General features: G+C 46.1%; 1 protein-coding gene across 2 annotated transcripts in view; it reads left to right on the forward strand.

Annotated features, from left to right (window-relative positions):
- The window catches only part of hip1 (huntingtin interacting protein 1), a 42,111-nt gene that overhangs the window by 2,402 nt on the left and 15,550 nt on the right, over positions 1-24,159 (forward strand). Inside the window, exons 1-11 of one of the 2 annotated variants that reach the window (XM_070970100.1) lie at positions 4,116-4,578; positions 16,290-16,353; positions 17,024-17,166; positions 17,277-17,333; positions 18,556-18,636; positions 20,433-20,509; positions 21,298-21,359; positions 22,499-22,639; positions 23,150-23,207; positions 23,352-23,427; positions 23,901-24,044. In XM_070970100.1, coding sequence (XP_070826201.1) covers positions 4,561-4,578; positions 16,290-16,353; positions 17,024-17,166; positions 17,277-17,333; positions 18,556-18,636; positions 20,433-20,509; positions 21,298-21,359; positions 22,499-22,639; positions 23,150-23,207; positions 23,352-23,427; positions 23,901-24,044 — 921 coding nt within the window. In that variant the 5' untranslated portion in view covers positions 4,116-4,560. Of the gene's footprint in view, positions 1-4,115; positions 4,579-16,289; positions 16,354-17,023; positions 17,167-17,276; positions 17,334-18,555; positions 18,637-20,432; positions 20,510-21,297; positions 21,360-22,498; positions 22,640-23,149; positions 23,208-23,351; positions 23,428-23,900; positions 24,045-24,159 lie in introns of those variants that run through there. The other variant, XM_070970099.1, reaches the window with a different exon arrangement.

Raw genomic sequence — 24,159 nt, forward strand, 5'->3', positions numbered from 1 at the left:
TTCGTGTCCTATTGTATTCTCAATGGCACTTAGAAAAAACAAGTAAACAGCGAGTTAGCGCTGAACCACACCACATATTTCATAACCTTTATCTGAGGGCTGAAGGCCGAGATGCCAAGCCTCTCCTCGATTGCAGGGGCCAGAGGAGGTTTTCCAGTTGAAAGCGGGTGTAGGTAGTAATCTCTGGACCCATATGAACCATAATTAGTGCTTGTGGAAAACTTTTGGGGCACCAGTTCCTCAGCTGGGACGTGCAGGGTGAGCCCCTGAGTGACACCACACTGCGTGTTACGTAATTAAGGCCTTAAAATTAGACTGCCTGCCAGCTTCCTCCTTCTCCTTTCCTTGTCCACAGGGAGGTCCCTCCTGTTTGTACAGTATCTGTGTTTCAGAGCGTCACTGTGGGGCTTTTTTGCAAGGCTGCGTTCAGCTGTGTTTCCCATCTGATTGAACTGTCGATATTCAGCGTCAGCCTGTTCAGGTGTGCGCTCGCTCTGCCTCCACTTGGAGTAGCAGAAGCTGTCGCTCTGCTCGCCCGCTAGCTGATTTAATCACACTGTCAATGGCAACACGTGGCGTTCAGGTGTCAGAGCTGACTGAGCTCATACGTGATGTTAGATATTTTAATTAAAAGCTCATTCCTGGCTCATCAATTTACTTGAAATTAGTCGAGCTACAAGTGCCCCCTGTACAGTGCCAGTATGTGTGGAGCTGCTCTGCCGGACGCCCCTCGTACCCCCGGCCTGCGTGCTGTTTGGTGCCCTGGCAGCTGTGGAATTCAAGGGAGGAGCGGGGCTGTGGCCTTCAGGCACAAGCAGGACTCAGCAGGGCGGACGCAGACAAGAATTTTTTAATCACCCCGTCTCCCTGCCTCTCTTTCCCTCCCTCTTTTGTCTCTCCTTTCGCCTTGTTGTTTTCCCCTCCATCGCTTATTGTCTCGAGCCTTCCTTTGCCTCTTTCACATCCTGCAATTCAAAATGCAGGGAGGTTACGGAGGGACATCCGCATACGTACATGCGGCGCACACACAGACGAGCATGCAGGCATGAAAGCGAGACCATTAAAAGCACTGAGGCAGCAGAAACAGCAGGCGGTGGTTTGTGGCCTCATTGCACTGACTGGCTGTAGAATAATAGAGCTGGACGTGAGTGACAGGTCAGTAAGTGGAACAAAGTGCACCGATGAGTTCCTGGCGGCGTTAACAATGGCTTTGATTTACAGATTGTTATGGAGTTCTCTTCCGTGTTTTACAGCACGGTAAAGTGGAAAGAGGGAGCGACAGAGATGGAGTGGCGCTTTTGGTTTCACATGAGGCAGAGGTCAGAAGTCAGACTGAAACCTGCATCATCGGTGTAAGCATGTGGTATGCAAATTAGCCTGCTTCAACATGAGCGGCCTCATTTTGAGTAATCGAAATGCAGTGCAGCCATCAGCGGCGTGACGGAATACACTCGGCACAGGCTAAGGCTGGCTGAGATCGTTTCCTGATACCAGTTATGCAAAAAAGATGTAACGTAGTCAAACTATTGCTCAGGGCATTGAACTGTATCCTGCTGTTCATCATTACAGACAAAACTCTTACATCGACCAAACTTTAGCTACATTTGTTGTTGATTACCCGCGCAGGTGTGCACAGCAGAGGTTTGCACAATCATTAACATGATATGATCCGATCATCGGGTTACGTGTCCACTAGAAGTCATCAGACTCTCGCCTCAGCATTCTCTGCAAACCTGCACACTGCTTTAAGTGACACGTACAGATGGTAGAAACACGGGTCTCCAGTCAGCTCTGCTTTGGGATTTTTACATTGGGAGACATACAGTCAGCCTATCACACGCCACATCGAAACCTCTGTCAGCCTGGAGTGAGGGGGAAGCGACACCTGCGAGAGGACTTTAACCCCTGCGCTCAGGTCTCGCCTTGTTTTCTCAACACAGACAGAAAGAGCATTAATGTGGATCGCCTTCCTGATTCCTGACAGATTTCTTCGGTGTTTACAGGCTTAAATCATGAAAAAACCCTTCAAATATAAAGAATTTAGAGTATATGATGTCGCCATTATCCGACATGGTTGATAAGTTCCCTTCTGTTTATTTTGAGGAAACAGCAGGTGTTTTAAATACTTTATACACCTGGCTTAAGACGAGAACTCACTCTCCGATGTTTCCTGTGCTCCAGGTTGGCGCATTGTATAAAAAAAGGGGAAGGGGTTTTGTGTGGCTGAGCGAGAGGCCGGGCAGAGACGGAGTGGGACCGCTGTATGTGAGAAATGCTCTGTGAGGCTGCGCTCGGCCAAAGGGCCCACGCCGTACCAGGAAGTGAAGAGACTCTGGGGGGAAAAGAGCCGGCATTGTCTGGAGACAGACTGTTTATGTTGAGCAGCCTGGAGGTATGATGTGCAGCCCCGGTGGTATAATGAGTAGCATATTGATCATGGTGGCTGGCCTGGCCTCGGCCCGGTCAGCTGATGTCCTGTGATTGTATAGAGAAGCCCTTTTAAACCAGTGGCCTGGATTTAAAAATGGATCTTGCGGGCTTATTGTCTCTGGCTGAAGGATGATTATTATCCTTTTAATTAGCCAGTTTGCTTTAGAAAAGATGTTGGATCTTTACAGGCTGAAGACTGAAATATCTAATTGGATAATTCATATTAACACTTAACTGTCCTGTTAGAACAGGATGCAACAAAGTGCTGCTGTAACATTAAATTCTCACACAGTATACAAACATAGGACACATCAGTTTCATCTAATGTAATCCAGTGCAGCAGCTCTGCCCTGTATTCAGCCTTTACGGCCATTTTTTGTTCACACTTCCTGAGAAGTGTTCATTTAACTGCGTGTAGTTTTTGTAAACGGGGTGGACGAAATATTAGAAACACCACTGCAAACTACAAGCTCAGTAAAAAAAAACAAAAACAATCAATCTAATCCCTTTCTGATGGTGTGATCTGTGTGAATGTGGGCTTTATGGATTATATTTGACATGTGTATGTGATAAATTGGCCGCTGAGTGTATATTTATGGTTTATTACCATTGATAACGTTCGTTTATCAACACTGTGTTCACTTTGACCAGCGTACAGGCTGGAACAACATGTACTCAGTGCAGATATGTTGGACTTCATGTATATTAAAGCTCACTTAGTCCGTCGCACACGTCCTCTCCGCTCTAAATGTGGGAAACATCCTCGACAAGCTCCAGCATTCGTTCCGTGGAGGAGGAAGAACCGATGGCGTGGGTGATGGTTAGGAACCGTCCGCCTCCACGAGTGTGTTGAGGAGGTGGGAGGAAAAGTGTCAGCCACTTCTCTGCTCGTGGGCCGGCCCACGTTCAACTGACTGGCTAAATCAGTAAATAAATAAGTGACTTCTGCGTAGACCGGATTGAAACTGGAAGGCGTTACTGTGACGTGTCCTCTGTGGAAAAACACTTGTTGTAAAAACATGTTCCCACTTTCCTCAAACACAACTGCAGTGGCTCGAGGACAGAGGATTCTGCTTGACAGTCTCAGAGAAACCAGATGGGGGCACCAGTTAACTAGGATTGCTCTCATGCTCCCCCTCCTCCTTTTTTTTTTTTTTTTTTTTTTTTACCCTTGGAACTTGCTCATTTCAAGGCTTCATGTGTTTTCCTTAAACACAGCATCACACACACTCACAATAAACCTGAAACAGGCCCCCCGTACCCCCAAAACACAAATGTGTGCTTACTTAAACATTTGACCTGGTGCCATCATGCCATGTTTTTCCCATTGTGTGGTGATGTGGATGTTTGAGCTGGACTCAGGGGTGGTGGAGGGGTCTCTGCACTGTTTCTCACACATGGCCCTTAAATCAAACCAACCCGTCAAGAGAGGAACATCCCTTTCGAGGACTTTCATCTGTCTTTTTGCTGTCTTTTGTCTTCAAACCCCTCATAGATAAAACAACTACACTGCCTCCTAATGAATGGAGGAAATTCAGCTGTTTTTCTTGTTTCCTGGACTTCACCTCCCCTCTTCCAAGACCCCCGGCGGGACCCGCACCCCAGCTTGGGAACCACCGGGTTAGAGCCATCCCACTCTGCAGGCTCCATGCTACTATTGTCTCACAGGAGAGCGGGCGATTTGCAAAATAAAGGTAGCCTCCTGTCTTGCCCTCAGCCGCTATGTGGGCTGATACACACGGGCAGGCTTTCTGTCGGAGTGTGAAGCAGCGCTGAATCGAGCCGTCGGCCGCAGTCCGCAGGCTTTTTCCTCCAGACGGCTTCGGGCTTTTCGGCGGTCGGATGCTGGAAGTCCTCGCCGATAAGGGAGCACGTCGGGCGGAGAAAAAAGGGGAAGCGGAGGGAAGGAAGGAAGGAAGGAAGGAAGGAAGGATAGGGGAGCATTTTGATACCAAATCGGGACACATGTTGAGCTAGCTGGCCGCTCCACCTCCCCCCTTCTTCTCCTCCCAAATGCATTTGTTGCCTCAATCGCTTTCCCGTTACTAATTACTCCGCGTTAGGATAACGCCAGCGGACCTCCTCCTCTCCGGCTCCCAGGACCCTCACTCACCGCTTTGGGGGACGATCATGGATCTCAGCAAGATTGTAAGTGCAGAGGATCTGTGGTCTTCTTTTGTTTTTATCTTTAAATTAGAGATACAGCGAGGCTTTGCGTGTTTTTGTTGGAGGTGGGGGTGGTGTTCAAGAAGTCCTGTTACACACACACACACACACACACACACACACACACACACACACACACACACACATACACACGCTGTTTGCGCCAATACATGCAAGTTATGCTGAATGCAAGCAGGGACTTGTTGTTGTCTGCCGATATTGTGGCTCCGTGTGGCCGTGGGAAGTTTGCTGGTGGTTGTGGAGGAAAAAGGCATGAAGGTCTGAGCAGTCAGCCAGGGCCACGGGGTCCCTGAAGGGGGTCCAGAGAAAAAGGCCCCCAGCTGAATGGAAGAGCAGCTTTAGTCCACTTGCATTTTCTGGGAGTAATCACTCAGATCAGAGGTTTCTCTTGAGCAAAGACTGTTCAACAAGGCTGATAACGTTACAGCGACCAGAACCATCCTGTTACAAAGACAGGACTTTAACACACGAGGGGTTTGCAGCTGTAACTGCGTCTATTCTGGGGGTCCAAACTATGTGAGAGAGGTGTCTCTTTCTGTCTCCAGCTGCAGGTCGGTGGAGCAAGTTCACCAAAGCGCAGCCTAAATGTGCCGTGAATGCCAATTACAGATTGCATTGATGTCTGATGTTGGAGACTTAAAGACGGAGCTAACAGCGTGTCTTTGTGCAACTATCAGCGTGTTACACCACTTAGAGTGCCACTCTCTACGAATCTCAAGTCAAGTGAGACGGCATGTTGTCTTTATCTCAAGCCGGACAGTAAAAGCGATGTTTAACAGTGTGGACTTCATTATGTATTTGAAAGCGAAGCAGAGATCTGGCGTGCTGTTCATAACGCGATGGAGACTGTACTGGAGCAGGTGCACATGAGCCAAAGCAACAAACCAGCCTTTCACTGCCAGCATGGATGGATGGCTGTACTTTTAGCCCTTGTGTAGGCGTGGGGGAGGGTGGGCAGTGGAAGCACACCCAGGGTCCTCTTTCAGATGTTTATGTTGAAGCAAATAACTTTGAGAAACAGTAAAAAGAATGGTAAACATCAATAGCGGCAAATGTATGCAGAGGCACAAGATCCAGACAGGAAACTCACTCTGCGATCTCTGAAATAAATCTCAGCTGCCCACATGAAGCCAGTCGGGGCACGTAGCGCAGACATGGCGTAGGTGTAGTGATGGAAAATCTCTTCCACTGGATCTCCATTCAGCTGCACTTCACCGGTTATTTGAGACAAACGTCTCGACGGTTTTGGGACACGGTTCAGAATTGTGGATCTAGCAGAACTCCTCAAGGCTGTTCTCCTCGGCTGTGTTTTGTCTGTTTGGCACGCAGCGAGACACAGTGGTATGAAAACAATCCTGCATTCCCACACTGCACAGAAGCTGGCGATGCACACTGGAGGCAAATGCTCGCTGGATACAAGAGCGTGGAGGAACTTGACTGCATTCCCGTGTTGTGTGAAGTTTAACATTTTTACAGATATTAGATAAGTGATCTCTTCTGTGTGTAACACATGCTGATATTTTCATTTCCCTGTATGTGTTTAGCTCACCAAGTGGACTTTAACTGTGCGGACCAAGGTGTACTGTACCTGTCGCACTTGCCAAGGGATGCTGCAGTTACATATTAATAAACATGCAGATAGTTGAATAATAACTCATTGAAAGCTGGTTTGTAACAAGGGTTGAAATGGTTTGTCGACCTATTGACAGAAAATCCATTGGCAGCAGTTTTGATGGTCAGTTGATTCATACAGGGGTCGTACAAAGTCTTAAAATGCATACAGATAAGCGTTATGTCTTCAGGAATAGGCTTGAATTCAAATAGACTCCTTGAGACAAGCTTGATTTTCAGCACAAGCTGGCGTTTCACCTTCGCAATCGCTCAAATAAACCAAAACCTTTCAATATATAAAGTGAAACAACGCTGTCATCATACTTGCTTGTTGTCTCCTGGCATCAAAATGAGCAAGAATTGAATAATAATGATCAGAACGTACAATCAAAGTTAATATGAACAGCTGGTAAAGGAAGCAAAGTGACAACATACTGTACAAAACAACAATTCTGTAATGTTTATGTTTCACAACTGCATTTGTAGTAACAATTTAGATGCGCCAATAAAGGCTTTGAGAGAAATCTTCGGTTTGGATACCTTGAAGGTGCTACATTGTACTCTTAAAGAGCTGTGGGAAGGTACCATAAACTGCCTGCGTTTCAGATCTCATGTATGTATGGAGGAGCGAGCCGCCTCATCCCCAAATGTCAAACCTATTTTTGCCTCCGCATAACTTCAGTAAAGTCTCTAACGATGCACATCAAAAGCCTCCTTGAACAAACTGAGCTGGCAGTTGCCAGTCAAACACACTGTGGTGCTTAGAAGAAACCACTGACAACACAGTCTCGCTGTTGTGGGACGCTTTAATTGGTATCAGATCGCTACGTAAGCCGTCATTGAGCCTTTCAGGAAAACACGGACACAGACAGACTCTGTGATGTTCACGCATGTTCAGTGTCATGGAGTAATGAGCAAGTGGGCTGAGAAGCGTCGCCGAGCCGCACAGATGTTTCTTTTATAACGCGTCGTCGTGACATCACCGGTCCAGCAGGAAGTTGAGCTTTAGAGCCGAGGCTCCTTCACACGAGGCTGCAGAAAGCCGTCTTATGAGGACAGGCTCATAAACCTGCCACGGGGGTGTCGGCCTGAGAGTTTAATTACGCTGGAGCCTGGCCTTCAGCGTGTGTGTGTGTGTTTCTAACCAGCTGCTGCCCTCAGGAACAGAAGTCTGGTGCTCTGAGGTCACACACTCCAAATATCCTCAAGCTCTATGTTTTCATGCTTTTTAATGGGCTCTTAAGAGACGGTGTCATCCCATTGGGCTTATCTGCATCAACAAATGCTGTTGTGTTATTAATGGGATTGAAGATGCGGTTCTGTGGAAAACAAGCTCCCAGCCTCAGCCCGACAGGCTCGTTCAACCCTGGTTCCAAAAAAGCTGGGACACAGGTAAACAGGTTCATTGGTAACAGGTGATAGTATCATGAATGGGTGTGAAAGGAGCATCCTGGAAAGGCTCAGTCGCTCACAAGTGAGGATGGAGAAAGGTTGTATGGGGGTATTACTACTGCAGGGTGGAATCAGGGTTGTACATGACTGACCTTTCAGCCCATCAGCCCCATGATGTTGCTCTTGAGTGCGATGATGCTGATAGACGTTGAGGCAATGTAAACAGGCATTTTCTCTGTCACTAATGAGCAGATTTATTAATTGCAATGCGACTCGGTTCACTATGTTGACACTGGTGCAGATCAATATGCAGGCTGCCTCTCTTCCTTCCAGTCAGCTCTGCGTATGTACATGACTTCATCTGTGTGCATTCAAGTGCACTGTAAAAAAGACCATCTTTTCCACCGCCTCCCTCTCCTCCGTGCCAGCCAGACTCCTTTTTCAAGAGGTGTGGAGTGACTTTTGTATGAGAGCGGATGTTCATGTCAGATGCAACACGTAAATGGTCCTTAAACAAGCAACACAGAGGGCTCTGTTCACAGCAGTGACCTTTGGAGTCGGGTGGAGTTACTTTTGGAAAAATGTTTGGGCCCAAAACGCTTTTCCATTTATTATCTGATTTTTGAATGCATTTGTAAAAAAAAAAAAAAAAAAAAAGTGGCATTGAATGGTGAAGGGAGGATGTGTGTTTGAGTGAAACAGACTGTGGTGAGGCTAGTTTTCGCTTTCACGTGTTTATTTTTGGTCGTGCGTGTTGAACCGGGAGGGGAGTTGTATTATTTTCAAGGAAACAGGCCTGTGTTTTTATTTGGTCAAACCTTATTTGGTCAAGCCATCCAAATACTCAAGAAGGCTGATATTAAAAGCCTCATTGGTCAATTTTGGATCATGTAAATTGCAGCTTGTGTACCTTTCTGGTATGAACAAACCTCGAACTCAATCAGAAAACAGTAAAACGGGTAGAATGTGTATTTTTCTTGTTAACAATTCGATCAAATGACTATGTTCATGTGAAAGGGGGACGCTCGTAATGATGAACCCACAAAGAATTATCACCCAGCTCTTCAGCTCATCTCAGCTCTGTGGAGCATTTTAGCCTCTTTCAGCTCATTGTTTTGGTTTTCATGGTTTTTTGGCTTTGCTGCTTTGGTTCTCTCTCCCAGCGATGTTTTGAGCGATGAGCTGGTGAACACAGTGGAGCATTTAGCAGCTAAAGAGCCCGATATTTCCCTCAGAAGTTGGTAGAGACCAAAAACGGAGCCAAAAGGAGATTCAATATTGGACTAATATTGGACTGAATGCTAATGTTTCTCCATATCTGCTGCATGTGTAGATAGGCTAGGTTTGCTAAACTGACTTAAAATCAGGTTTAATAATCGTTTTTATGAGTTGTTTGCTTTAGTCCATACATTATAGGACCTGTCTATAGATTAGGGAGTGATAGCAGCCTCAAATTTGGTGTTTTCACTTTATTGTTTGGGTGACTTCCAGGTTGCACATTGTCAATACTCTGTCCAATGTATAGATGGACATAAGAGTAAAGCCAGAGTGTGTGCAGCTTAGCTTGAAAGGAAAACCCTTTCACTTGCTTGCTCATGTGCAATGAGGGATTACAAGCGGCACTATGGGTGTGCTCACTTTCAGTTTTACATCAACATAAAGTGGTTTAGATCATCTGGCCTGATCTGACTGCTCGTGTGTGTGGCTCCATATTTTAAGCAATATCACCTTGTTCCCAGAACTGAGCAATAACTTTGGCCCGTGCAATTTTATTCACAGATAGCCAGAGCTATGAAAATAGTTGTTGTAAATCGTAGTTTTCCTTTAAAGTCACCTGGAAGAGTCTGGCTGGAAATGTGAGAAGGTTGAAGGACCGAAATGTTCGGCCTGGCTGATTGTCTCAGCCGCTGTCTGGGTCGACTGAGCAAGGTTTTCAGCTGAAGGGGTGTGGAGCTGGACATTTTTCAGCAGGCAGGCAGGCAGGAAATGGGCAGTGCAGGGTGTGCCAAGACAGGAAGCCTGACTGAGCGCCTGTAACCCCTCCCCTCCCCACCACCACCACTACCTCCACCCCCAGTGCGTCAGCCACAGTGACCGTGCCTCCACCGGCGCACCTCAGCATTACAGCGCTGCTGCACTCACAGACAGTCGTGCGTGTCCCCTGCTTTCATTCCATCTCATCGCCGTTCACCCGTCCCCCTGCTCACTGCAGTTGCTGGAGAAGTCAGCATGCCGCCCTCCTCCGTGATACGGCATCTGACCCATCGTTCATTTATATTAACATCTTCAAAGAAAGTGTGAAAAGTGTTTTAATGTGTTCTCTGTCGCAAGGGTAGAGTGGGATTGGAGTTATTTATCCACAGATGGAGTCAGATACGACTGTGAGGCACACAAAAGAGAAACCGTACACCTTTGTCCCCAGTTGGGTTTGGGGAGACTTCAAAGACGACAGGTAGTTTTGGAGGGTGTGTTTGATAAGATCACCGCACTCACAACACAATGCAAAAGTCCAAGAAGGACAAATACATCAAACAGTGAGAAGACTCTGAACACTTAGATCTGATTCATTTACATTTAAAATAAAGTGGCAGCCTATAGGTCCTCATCACTCTTCATCTTTAGGTGGTGTTTACTTGTCGGTACTGCACTTTTATGCGTCCACGTTTGTGCAGTATTTGTGCACGCCTGTGTTTTTTCTTCTGACTACTCTTGGGGAAGTACATTTCAAAGATGTAGTTCCCAAGGTCCAAATTAGGGCTGCAACATTTATCTACATTATTCATTAATCTGAGGGTAAGTCTCTCAAAACATTTAGCCTGTGAAACATCAGAAGACAGGACCATTTTTAAGTGGTCTGGATAAGGATGTGGACTCTCAACCCCCTCTAACTTTGTAAGATCACTGACTTTCTTGTGTCTTGGTCTGCAAACATTGTGAATTTCAGTAGTGAATGTGTTTTGCTGATCACAAATCCAAAAATCTTCAATTCGTAATGATCTAAATCAAAGGAAAGCAGCAAATCCTTACATTTGGGTAGCCAGAACCAGTAAATGTTATTTATAATACAGTATTTTTGCTTGAAAAATGACTGAAACAGTCAATTGATTATGATAATAGTCGGCCTTTAATTTGCCTGTAATGAAGTAATCGTTTCGGCTCTCGTCCAAGCACATCGAAAGCCTCTCAGATGCAGCAAATCACAAAAAGTGAAGCTAATGTTAGCGCAGCACCTAACCCCTGAATTCAAACATCGAAGTCCGTCTGTAGCATGAAGTCATACTCGTCGTACATCTGACTTTGTGACTGAATGCTTGGTGGGGCCTGAGTGTGCAGATTCTTTCATGGGTTCTTCAAGCTCTGCCTCCTCCTCCTCCTCATCCTACACTTAAATGACTGGGTCAGATAATCATAGCACTGTAACTAAGATTAATCACTCCACTCCCATACTAAATCATCAGGGTTACACAAGGATACCTCCTCCACCTCCTCCACCATGAGAATTTAAATCAGATGAGAACAAGTGTTTCCGAATTTACTCTGCCCCCTTTCATTTGGCTCTGGTGAGGTTTTCCACAGTCATTTCCTCATGATTGAACACTACTGGCTCAGGGTTCGTCACGTCGTTAAAGGGACAGTTCACCCCAAAATCATCTTTTGCCTGTAGTGCTGTTTGACCATCTAGACTGTTTTGGTGTTGAGTTGCAGAGTTCTGGAGACATCAGCTGTAGAGACATCTGCCTTCTCTCCAACATAATGGAACTAGATGGCATCCCTATACCTCATCATTGCACAGAAAGAAGCATGCATCGACTCTCCTCACACTAGTGCGACACTGCTAAGTTGTGGAGATTAGCTTATAGCTAACCGATGGTGCCAGCTAACATTATGGCGCAGCTGATTTCTCCACAACTCTGGATAAATGGCACCACAGGTAAGAGGGAAAATGGATTGTCATTTTAGGGTGTACTGTCCCTTTAATGTTGACATTAGTGGAGACTGAAATAACCAAGAGCACTGGCTTTTCTCTGCTACCATCGTGGAGCAGCCATGACGCGCTGCCATATCTCCGGGACGAACGTAGAAATCGAATTGCCGAGGCATGCATTAGTCACATGCTCTTGCGAATCGGTCAGAGGAGTCACTCCGAGGCGAGGCAGAGGGAAAAGAAGTGAGTCAGTGAGTGAGGGCAGTTTCATTTAGCAGGCAGAAGATGCTTCCTCTCCCTGGGCTCTGTTCACTGACCCTGCAGTGGACACAGCCAGGCTGCGATCAGCATATCAATGCCCTGCTTTCTACAGAGGGGGCTGATTGGGGCTTACCAGGCCCAACTTAACATAACACTGTATCTACACTTTGTTTGAAAGCATGTTTCTGTAGATACCGAGATGCAAAAGGAGTTTTGTGCTCATATGGTGAGTAATTGATTGAAACCTTATTATATCTTTTGGGTATCGTGGTGAAGGGTGAGGGTCAGGAGCGGAGGCGGGTCCCATGTGGACACAGTGACGTAGGTTTCTGTCCGCTTTAACCAGCGTAAGAAAGTCTCCCTCAGGGCTGATCTTTGCTCTTTGTCCGCGTAATCACTTGCTTCTCACCTCCAATTTAATTTCTCATCCATGCGCTCCGTCAGCTGGTCTGTGTAGCCGCCCTGTGAGGAGCTAATAGGCCATTGATGTATCCATGCCAGCAGCCAATGCCAGGAGTCCCAGGCAGCTGGCACTCCCATTCAACCCAAACACAAAGTACAAAGTCTCACTGTGGGCTAATTGGGTCATCCTCGTGTGGGAACCGGCTGCAGTGGGAGTTTTTCAATCATCCCTTGATTTTTGTGTGTGAGTGATTGAGGGAAAAGGGGATGCACGAGGAGTTGAAATGACACAACAATGGAAAATGACCAGGTGTTGACATTTTATCGTCCTGTGATCTGAACGTGACATTCACATCAACAACACAAGATAATGCCACGGTTGTTTTCTTTTTCAACCAGGGCAGTGACAGGAAATGACACAAAAGCCACATCCCTCTCTGCTAATACAAGACAGATGTGAGCAGAGTGTAAACAAAATGTTTTAGCCAAGCTATACACTGAATTTGATTTAGGAAAAATAACCTCCCTGATAAAGAGTCTGTGTCGGGTGGAGGAATGTGTTTTGTTAAAAAGTACAGCCCTGTTACTGAAAAAGCTCTGGCTTGCTTTATGTGCTGCACTCACGCACAGTTTGAGCTGAAGCATGCTGAATGTAAGACTGCACACCATCAACAAGCTGATAAATGTGATGGCTCATTCTTGAAGTAATCGGATGACAAAATAGTCTCTACTCAAGTTCCACTTATCAGTCCTCCAGTGGCCTTCGCCCACATCTCATGGTCCATGTTCCATATTTAAATCACATAATTAGGTTGAAAGCTGCAGAAAAGCTAACAAGTGGACCTTGAGTTAAGACTTCAATTCAGTCTTAGTAAAAATACTAAATATTTCTCTCAATTTGAGGCCAACAAGCGCAAACAAACCCTTTCACACCAATGAATGGAAAGCTGGATGGTCAAAAAGTTCAAATACACTGACAACAATGTCCAACACCACAAAGGGACATTATGTGATGACCTGCATTTATAAAGCTATAAATGATCTTCTTTGCTGCTCTTATTGCTTAAAGTTGTCACAGATGACGAGCAGCGTCATTGCTAATAAGCTGTGGTTTCCTGTGTTCTCACCAGCTATGAAGATAACGCAGTAAATAAATGCAAGTCGTTCATTCCTAACTGTGTCACACAGACGTCAAAATTTCTCCCACTGAGTTTGTGTTTGCAGCTTATTTGCAAACAGGAAGTGTAACAAAGCACATTCTCAGATCCAACTCGGTGACCTTTCCCTGGCGGTCTCGATCAGAGGAAACAGATTGTAGGTCCGGCGGTCGTCGGATCTCAGCTCTCTCCTGCACGGCCCGGACAGGACAGTGAACGCCCCGCTGCATGTGACCTTTACAGTACACGCTCAGCGGCAGAGTCTTGGCTCAGGTGGTTGCTGCTGATGCAACAGGACAGGTGTTGGACTTGTAGCTCCAGTGCTCATGTTTAATCCACGTCGTGCATGTTTAATGTGGAAGCGCGGTCAGTCGTCATCTTTACGGCACACCGCGGCGTCATCCTCCTCGTCATCGGCAGGGTGACGAGCTGAGCGCAGACGGTGTGGAATTTAAAGTCAGAGAAATGGAGATGGCAGCCAGCTCTGCATTCCTCCCGCTCTTCCTCCTCCTGTCCTCACTTTGCTTCGCTGACTTGATATGAATCGCAGCCGTAAATTAGATTTTTGTGAACACAAAACCCGTGTTTGCAAACTCTCTGGAGCTGGTGAGACATGTCACCCACATTGCACAGCTGTGGCATGTGGAGGATGCAGTCAGGACGGGAGCTGAATTTTCAACCGGATTTTTGGCTCTGAGCTGTGTATTTGAAGGGATTATGGTTATAAATAAAATATCCTTTGGACTGAGTTTCCAGACATTTTAGATTGGAAGCAGCTGGTGACACCTGGTCGCATTTTGTTTGTCCGCTCTAAGAAGGATGCAGAGGAAAGCTAAGCGTTTTAGCAGAGTTTGTTGGGTCGGTCTCATCCTCGAGATAGCAACCAATGCTACCAAGTTGTTCTTCCTCTTCTCTCCTTTCCACCCGCTTCCTTCCCTCCTTGCCCCTCCTGGTCCACTCCCCCTCCAATGATTCCTCGGGGTGAACTTCCACTCCTGACAGCTCACATACTGGAAGAGGAGGAGCAGACTCAGGACATCTGTGGGAAGTGAGATTATGAAACAGGCCTCACCCGTCCTCTGCTGACCCTGGCCACCACGCTCCCGGTTCATGAAACCAGGCAAACAATAACGACAAATGCAAGTGTGGCTTTAGTTGTTTAACTGTGGCGTTTCAGACCCAGGTTTTGACTTGGGGGAGATTGTCTTGGTTTGATTTTCCTTGCATGTGCAACGTGATATGTCAGCCAGATGCTGCTGCAGAACACCTTGTTTTGAAAACCATCTGAAACGGCTTAAACTCTCAAACAACGCGGGCCTGGAACACTCTGTGGCCTCGTTTTCATATTTTATTTCATCACACAGCTTTCCTGTGGCTGCCTAACATAACCTCGACAGGACAAAAAGAAGAAGTGTCACATGAGAACAAGTACAGGGTATGTGGCCACACGAGCAGCTCTGTGGATGTCAGTTGGTCCACCGCTTTGGTGCAGACAGAAACATCTTGACAGCTATTGGAAGAATTGCTGTGGACAAAGCAATCATGATCCCCACAGATTAAATCCTGTTTTTGCTCCATACCTGCATGAGGTCAACAGCTGAGGTTTTTAGTATTATGTATTGAACACAATTGGATGGATTACTATTATTTTTTGTAGATATTCGTGCTCCCCAGAAGATAAGATTTCATAATCCTTTAAAGGAGAACTCCATTGATTGTCTGTTTACAGGTGTTGGGGATTCAGCTGCATAAATTAAAAAAAAAGCCTTTTTTGGGTCCAGAAGGAGAAATCAAATAAATTGCCTCAAGTGATGTCACTTGAGTCAGCATCAGTTGAGTTTGAACACTACACCTACAAGAAAATAACAGCATGCTAACACGCTAAACTGAAACATTAAACCTGCTTACAACCTGTTAGCACCAGCTGCTAGCGTAGCTGTAGCCTCTTTGATGACACACCTGACAGTATACAACTGAAATAGCATTTTCTCTCAATCAAGTCAATAAACTTGGTGGTTGTATTTCAGCTTGTTGCCGTCAAACATTACCACCAGAGCTACTCTGCAGCCGTCGGACCGTGCACGTCATTACGAATGTTTGACTGTGTCCGTCTGCAGGATGCACGTACTACTGAAAAGCAGTGACTCTGCTCCAGTGTCTCTGTAAGACGAGACTTTCATTTGAGCTGAAGTTGGAGGGGCTTCAGTTTTAGCCCAGCCAACATTCCTCTGTAGATTTCACAGCACAGACAGATAACTCTCCTTATCATCCGCGTGTGTGTAATTGTTGGTGCTGTCTCGTTTAGTCTGCCTGCTCACAGTCCTCATGCTAACTGTGTTTACCGAGGGCTGCTTCCCAAATGCGAATGCAGGCTTCTGGCTTTGAAATGGCTCACGTCTGTTTGCTTCTGTCTATGGTCTTTTTAGACATGATATACACTTGTTTCTATTCTCTTCACCACATTTTATAATCCTAAATCCTGCGATTCAGCCAGAAACATGAAGCTCTCTTTATGGGAGCATAAGGAGAGAAGTCGCATGCACTGTTTTGACCCCCTGCCCGCTTCCATTTACTTAACATGCATATGTGTTACCTCGATGAGACAGGTGTTCGCCTCTGTAGAGCTCCTCAAAAGCAGAGAGGAGCTCAGGCCCCTCAGCACCTGCCTTGAATACCAACTGCAGAAAATGGGTCAGTCAGCCTGTACTAAAAACCTCGCTGCCTCCCGTTCCCCAGATGGTTAGGAAAGGAAAAGGCAACTTTCTGAAAGGTGGAAAGGTGCCAAGTTCTCAAATGAAACGCTTGACACTTGAAGGTTTTTATGCTTGTTTTTTTCTTTTTTCTGTAAGCGGTGTGAAAAAAGCTGTGGGCTGATTTGTGTTCTCTGTTTCTCTCCTCTGCCCTTCCTTCCCTCCTCTTCGCAGGCTGTCAGCATCAATAAGGCCATCAACACACAGGAGGTCGCTGTCAAAGAGAAGCATGCCAGGAATATCCTCATATTGTCTCTCTGTGTGTGTGTGTGTGTGTGTGTGTGTGTGTGTGTGTGTGTGTGTGTGTGTGTGTGTGTGTGTGTGTGTGTGTGTGTGTGAGTGAGTACAAGTGTGTTCATCCTGATTTCCATGTGTTCCTCCGTGGCTGGAGGGCTATGTTAGTGCAAGATCAAAACAACAAACTTAGTGTAACCTCATCGTCTACACGTGGCCCTGCTGCAGAGCTAATTTAGTCATGTGTGAAACAAAACACAAAGCCACACGGACAGAGAGGAGGGCTGTTCTCCACATTTTTCTCCTGTTTTGGTTGCACCGAGCACACGAAAAAGCACAAAACACCAAACAGTTTGTAACTCTTCAAGGAAGAGATTTGGGGAATTCTGCTTAATAAGTGGAGACATATCTTTACACAGACTCTTGCATATAACCAGCAGCTCATTTGTTTTACTTTATCTTTATTTTCAAAGCATCGTCTGAGCTGTCAGTGCTGTCAGAAGACTTCATTTAAATCATGGGTTTTCTGAATGAACACTGGTTGAGAGGATGATCCCTAGGTAGGCCACAGTGACATCCCTGTGAAGGACAACGTGACAAAGGGAGGATAAAATGCCACATTGCTCTTTAATGTTCTGCACTATAACCTGGTGATCCTTGACTGTCCCTGCCACCCTGCATCTTGGGGACCCATCATGAGAAAGGCGCCCACACTTTCTGGGCAGCGGTCAACCGGCTTCCTCTCTCCAGCAACGCGGTGCTCTGCTGGAAGTTCTGCCATGTCTTCCACAAGCTGCTGCGAGACGGCCATCCAAACGTATGTAAAGATGTCGTACTCTAATGGTTTCCACTCACATACCATAAAACACAACTCTTAAGTAACCCCTCTCACCCGCTTGGTCCCCCTCCTCTCTGTCATCCCTGCAGGTGATAAAGGACTCCATGAGGAACAAGGCTGATTTAACCGATATGAGCAGGATGTGGGTAAGGACGCAGAGATTATTGTATTAATGTGGTCATATCACAGCACAGCATTCACACTGTCTGTGTTAATAATCGTCCTGCAGCTACATAATTCCAGAAAAATAACACTAACATTAAAAATGATATTACTGTAAGTCCATACGTTATAGAAGTGACATAGTTTTCCTGCAGCATATCCATTTGTCGATTTACTCTTAGAAATAAGGAGAACTGTAATTAAGGATGCTTAAGCTTTATTTATTAGCATTAGCGTACGGCCACCAACTGTGCCTCCTTGTTTTGGTCATCGGATTACACGATTGTTTGCAGCCGGCCTGCTGTCTGTCTGACGGAGTGACAGACATCGCGGCCTGTGTGGACAAAGCCATGTAAAACGTGCCAAATGCGATTGTCAGAGCTCACAACAGATCGCCTGCCAGCTACGTGTTGTGGCTAACAGACAGTAATATTACATAAGCTCGTCTGCTCGCCTCTCACCTGATCGGTAATTAGCAGATAGCGGAAACCCTGGTGGCACCTGCATGGATCTGAGCGAGCACAAGTGTCCTCGCAGTATTGCTGCACACACCGCTGAGGACATTTTTGAGGTTGATTGTGTAAACTTGCATGGACGAAGCCACAAACAGAACAGCCAGTCCTCAGTTGCGTCTGAAGCAACACTGGCTCGGGTTCAGAGGCCTGCTCCGCTCTTCATTCCTGGTTTTACTCTCTGTTGTTTTATTACTCAGTTTTTTGCTGATGTCACTCGGCAGGAGGGCACAGGAAGTCTGGTCCCTGTGACCGGGGTTGTGTCCACTCTTTCCTGTTGTGTCATCGCCACCCGCTCACCCAGGCTCAAGGAAAAAGGAAGTGAGAAGCAATCGGCCAAATAGCTCCTCTATTCAACTTTGTCCACACTCTCGGAGCGGAGGCATTTTCACACAGAGTGAACTGAGCTGAACCTGCTCCAAAAGTCAGCTGGTTTATTGTGTTTTCCAGTAAAGACTGTTTTGGCTGCTGTGGTATTGTTTAGCCCCGCAGTTTGAAAATGGCCTTGTGCTCATTCTTTTCATGTTTATTGTCTGCTGCCTTCAGCCAAAGTGCCACATTGAGTTTCCTCCAAACACCAAATGATTTGCTTCCTCACAGTCTTCCAGGAGAGGAGAAGATTATTTTCTCCCTTTGATCACGTCTCTCTTTTTTTCTCTTAATGTCTCTCTTCCACCCCTTTCTGTCCCCTCAGGGTCACCTGAGCGAAGGCTATGGGAAGCTGTGCAGCATCTACCTCAAACTGCTCATCACCAAAATGGAGTTTCACATCAAAGTGAGTTGGCCTGGCCTATAAAACACAGCGCCAGTCTCCCTCATCACTCATTATCTTTGTCTCAGACTCTCCTTTTAGTGCAAGTGTGTCTCTGTGGGCCCTGGGTGATGGGGCGGCGGCGGGGGGGCTTCATAGAAAATTCTGCCTTTTACACTAATGGCCTCTCAAGAATCTGTAATGTAGCCTTTTTATGGGACAGCGATGCAGGGACAGAAAGGCAGCGCTGATGCTATCACAGGCAGACGTGGTTAGCCGTTGCTCTGCTGATGGCTAATTCTTACCTGGTCTAACAGGGCAGTTTTGCCAAGACCTACCTTGAGCATCAAGGGAGTAATGTGACACTTTGGGAGATTAAACTGGTAGTCAAAGTTGAGTTCACCTCTCTGGACCCTGTGTTTGCTAAATGTGTTGCGCATACATTGGCGTGCATTTTACCGAGCGCCCCAGCTGTTCTGGAGTCAGGCTTGTGATGGCGGAGCTCTCAGAGGAGGGAAAACAAACTCTCTGCTCCACATAAAGGTCAATTAATCAACAATCAGCTCCAGTAAACACAGTCTTCAGTTAACTTTTAACCTGCAAAGAGCTGCTGAACTAAAAAAAGAATATCTTACTAAACTTACTAAACAATCACTGTCTACTCGGTACATGCAGACTTCAATGGAAATGTGGTGCTTTAGCTTATTTTAGTACTATTTTAACAGACTGATGTGATGTTTGAAATATTCTTTGCTCACCACGAGGAGATGACACTAAACTTCATGTCATTTTTGACCATTTAAAGGCAAAATATGGAACATTTCCACATTGAAAATGTCTAAAAACTGCTAGACCTATGTTATATATCATTATTAACATTTTAATATAAAGCTGATTGTTTGAAAACAAAGACAACTCCCACGATCCCTCATGACATCATCAAACTCAGCCTTTAGTTATCGTGTTGACTGAGAGACACACAGCAGCAGAAATCACAAACTGAACAGTTGTAACAGGGTTTAGTGCTCCAGTGAAAGTCAGTTCCAGCGGAGCAGGCAGCCAATGGGCAGCCTGTTAGATTCAGAGCCAGCGTTTTGTTTTGATTGGCTTCAACTGGTGAAATACATTTAAAGAATGCACAAGAGCAAACAAGACGTTTACCAGAGGGACTCAAAGGGTTCGTTTCACAAGCCTACGAGGCAGCAGTGGCAGAGGGAGAGCTCGCATCCTTTACTTACAACTGCTGTGATCAGTATTTTTTAATATTAACAATGGATGACAGGATTACTTGTGTGTGAGAGGGCTCACTCATCGCGACCCGACTCTGCAGCTCCCCTCAGCTCTGCAGAGCTAATAGTTTAGGTTTTCTGGCTCGCAGCTGAACTGCTTCGGTGCCTTCTCGCCGCTGGATGCTCATCATGTGAACACAAACACACCTCCACATGAAATATGCTGTTTATCTGCTGGACGAGTAAATAAAAAACTGGCTGCTAACAAGTTCACCACCTCAGCTTAAAAGATGATGATAGTCAGTGTTCTGCTAGCAGCTTGTTTCCGCTGCCCCCAGCTGGCCACGAAATCAGTCAGTAAAAGTACTGTGATATAAAGGTACAGTTTAAGTAAATATACATGTTTTCCAGCCTGCCTGCCTGACAAACAGCCATGTTTTTACTTCTTAACGAGCAGTTTGATGAGAATATTAATGGTTACGAGCATCAGATCCTGCCTGTTAGTGATCACATGTTCATCTCAGGAGAAGTCAGAACGGCCAAACTTGTTATCTGAGCTTAAAGCTTCCTCCTCCTCATCTTCTCTCGCAGAACCCTCGTTTCCCCGGCAACCTGCAGATGTCAAACAGACAGCTCGACGAGGCGGGAGAGAACGACGTTAACAACTTGTGAGTGTGTTATTGTTACGCTGGTGTATTGTCGAGCTTACCGACGTGCCGGCAAGCCCCGGGATCCAGACACGAACGGGTTTCAGCGTTATTTCTCAAAGCGTGTTGACTAAAGTGTGAAATTAAATGAATACATCCATGAATACTTTAATCATGATGCACATGAATAAGGCACAATAAGTCATTAATTGGGCTAATTTTCAGAGCAGACAAGAGCTGTTTTTTGTATTTTTATTCATTTATTCATCCTAATTACATTATATTCTTTCATTAAAGCTTATTCTTCAGATAATAAAATCACAATGCTGGAAATGTAGTCTGAGATTTTATAATTGCGAGCTGGATGCTTTCTCTGACGGCATGGAAATCTGACATTTTCATATCACAGATGATGAAGAAAGGTGTTCAAATGGGAGTCTTTCAGATAAAACATGAGACTCATTGAGGCTGATGTTGGTTCTCAGGGAGGAAAAAAAGCAATAAATAGTCAGAATTTGTCAGCTGAATTGGATTTGGCTGCTCTGTCCAAATATCTGAGTCGGGTAGTTTTTGGAATTTTCCAGCTTTGACCTTGACTCAGCCAATCAGAATTCAGGAAGGAAGTGATCCAGTGTTTTAGTCATGAAGTAATGAGGGAAACTGTCTGTAACAGTCCTCCATCAGACTCCAGCACAGTGACACAGTAAAAAACAGACCTGTGTGTGTGTGTTTGTTGAAAGCATGTGAATAAATGGTCACCTCTCTGTCTGTGCCCCCCCCCCCCCACCCCCCACCCCCCCCACCTTTAGCTTCCAGTTGACGGTCGAGATGTTTGACTACCTGGAGTGCGAGCTCAACCTCTTCCTGGGTGGTAAGCTATTCTGGTCCGACTGCTTGCTCTGTGCTACCAGCTGTGCTTATCTGAGCATGAAAACACACATGCAGACACACACACACAGACACACACACAGACAGGGAGACGCTGTCTGACTGACAGAAATAGACGCTATAGATGATCGTACAGCATCGTCGAGGCTCCCCCGACAGAGCCATGACACTGTTGATGCTTACGTACTGTGCTGTGGCCCTGTTGTTGTCTGGGTGAGTCATCCTGGGCTAATGTCTCTTAAAGTATGGACAGGACTAAAAATAGACGGCCAGGATGTGACTGGGAGCTCAGGAGAAATGCTTGAAAATCTGGGCTCCCATTCATAAATGAACAGGAGGAAATTACAGTCTGGTTTCTGTCTGTGATGATGCTATCTCCCCCTCCTCCTCCTCCTCCTCCTCCTCCTCCTCCTCCTCCTCCTCCTCCTCTTTCCAGAAGCAAAACCACATCTCTACACTAGTGTTCAGGACAAAATGAGTTGATATTCTCTAGAAATCCACATTAGATTCTGTGTTACCTCACACCCAAATCTCAAAGCCCTTGCCAGCTTCCGCCTCTGGTCTGGTGTATTTTAAAAGCATCACGTCATCTGGGGGTGAAGAGGCCAGGCCTGAGGTGTCTGAGTGAGCGCGTTTGTGGATGTTTCTGTGTGTTCTAGCTGGGCAGGAAACCACGCCTCTGCAGTGCACAGACGCTCTCAGGGCCTGGCTTTGGGGTTGGTGTGAGTGTGGTGACAGGGAAATGAAAGAGGGGTGTAATGGTGGAGGCAGAGAGGGAGCCAGACAATCCTGTCAGTGTTCAGGTTGCTGCTCCCTCTCGCCTCCACTTAAAATCCTTCTTCCTGCCTTTTTTCAATAAGCAAGAGGGAGCAGAGCGTTGCTTTTTATTGCTTAATTTGAGCCGAGCAGCACAACTTGATTCGTTCATGTAAAATTCATGATGGATGAGCCTCGCGCACGCCCGCCTCTCTCTCTCTCTCTCTCTGTGTTTGCATTAATAATCACTGACGGTGCGTGTGTGCGTGGCGACTCCTGCTGTGTTTGTAATGATATCTGATGAGTGTGTGGGCACATATCGATCCTGTGACTGCATGTATCGACTGTTTCTCTCTCCACTCCCAGTTTTCAGCTCTCTAGACATGTCTCGGTCGGTGTCGGTGACGGCGGCCGGCCAGTGCCGCCTGGCCCCCCTCATCCAAGTCATCCTGGACTGCAGCCACCTGTATGACTACACCGTCAAGCTGCTGTTTAAGCTGCACTCCTGTGAGTGAAATTGTGTGTTTTTTGAGTATTTCTGTAATGATTGGAAAACTCCATCTTGGTGATTTGCACGTATTGATTTCAAACTAAAGGTCAATGCCACCTATTCTGATAATTCACATACAGCAGAGGGCAGTCAGTGTTTCTGAACTTCTTTCAAAGCTAGAAATCAGAGGTCATCGGTTGATTGGTCACACTAAAATGCCACAAATTCCCATGAGTCACTGGTACTCTTAGAAACATATCTGTGTGTGTGAGTGGTCCCTTGCCTCTGAGCAGCCTCGGGTTGACCCATTGTGGTGTCTGGCTGTACTTCAAGCTCTTAAAAGTCTTCTGCTACAAAGATAACGTGTGTGAATGCTTAAAATGGGTGAAGCTTCTCTTAAAGATTCACAGACGAGATTCGGTTTCTAAAAGACTCCCATCCCATCATCCACGTTTGCACTCTGACATTATCGTGCCTGAAGAGTTTTGATGTCCGAGCGCTGACGTGTTTTTTGTGTGTGCTCGCAGGCCTTCCAGCAGACACTCTCCAGGGCCACAGAGATCGCTTCCAGGAACAGTTCAAGAAGTACGACACACAAGCAGAGACACAGCCGGTCACGGTTTCACTCTGTGGCTGAATGTGACCCTGAGGACTGAGCTCTTAGTGCTGTGTTGAATGAATTTCTTCTGATTTTCTGATTTCCCTTCGCTCTCTTCCTCTCTGTTTCAGGTTAAAGAGTCTGTTCTATCGCTCCAGTAACTTGCAATATTTCAAGAGGCTGATTCAGATCCCACAGTTGCCTGAGGTGAGGGCCGCCCTCACTCAGTCTTAACCACACCTAAACCCCAAGTTAACCCATACTGGCTGTCTCTCTTTCATCATTCACCGCTGTTATTGTTGACATCATACGTCTTTATTATCAGCTCTCCTTCATTTTGCTGACCTGCTGTGGCAGTCACAGCGTATTTGTGCTTGTATACGCTGCTTCACGTGATGTAAATGGAAATGTGTGATTTCAGCTCACATTCTGGTCTTGATTTGCTCATATCTATTTGTGGGTGTAACTCATATCCTTCACTCACATGAAATGACAAAAACATGACCCACACATTATTGTAGTTGCACATTGAAAAGAAATTAATTCATTTAAAGTCATTCTGATTTATTTACATTTTACACTGAGACCCAATTTTTTGGATGCAGGGTTCTTGAAATGAACAAAAAAAAACAAATTGTAATTAATATAGTAATTAAATTTGTGCCTTGTGCTTCTTTCAGAACCCTCCTAACTTCCTGCGTGCATCGGCTCTGTCGGAGCACATCAGCCCCGTGGTCGTGATCCCCGCCGAGTCGTCGTCCCCAGAGTCGGAGCACGTGGTGGAGACAGACGACCTGGTGGACACAGATGTCCCCGTGCTTCCGGTAATTAAACAAGACAAGTATCTCTGAATTGTAGCTTCTGAAATGCACTTGATCTGTTTTGGAGATGGCCGGCTCCCCGGCTCACGTGTAGCAATCCAAAATGCAAGAGGGGATG

The sequence above is a fragment of the Chaetodon trifascialis genome, chromosome 9 (genome assembly GCF_039877785.1).
Source record: "Chaetodon trifascialis isolate fChaTrf1 chromosome 9, fChaTrf1.hap1, whole genome shotgun sequence".
Taxonomy (NCBI): Eukaryota; Metazoa; Chordata; class Actinopteri; order Chaetodontiformes; family Chaetodontidae; genus Chaetodon; species Chaetodon trifascialis.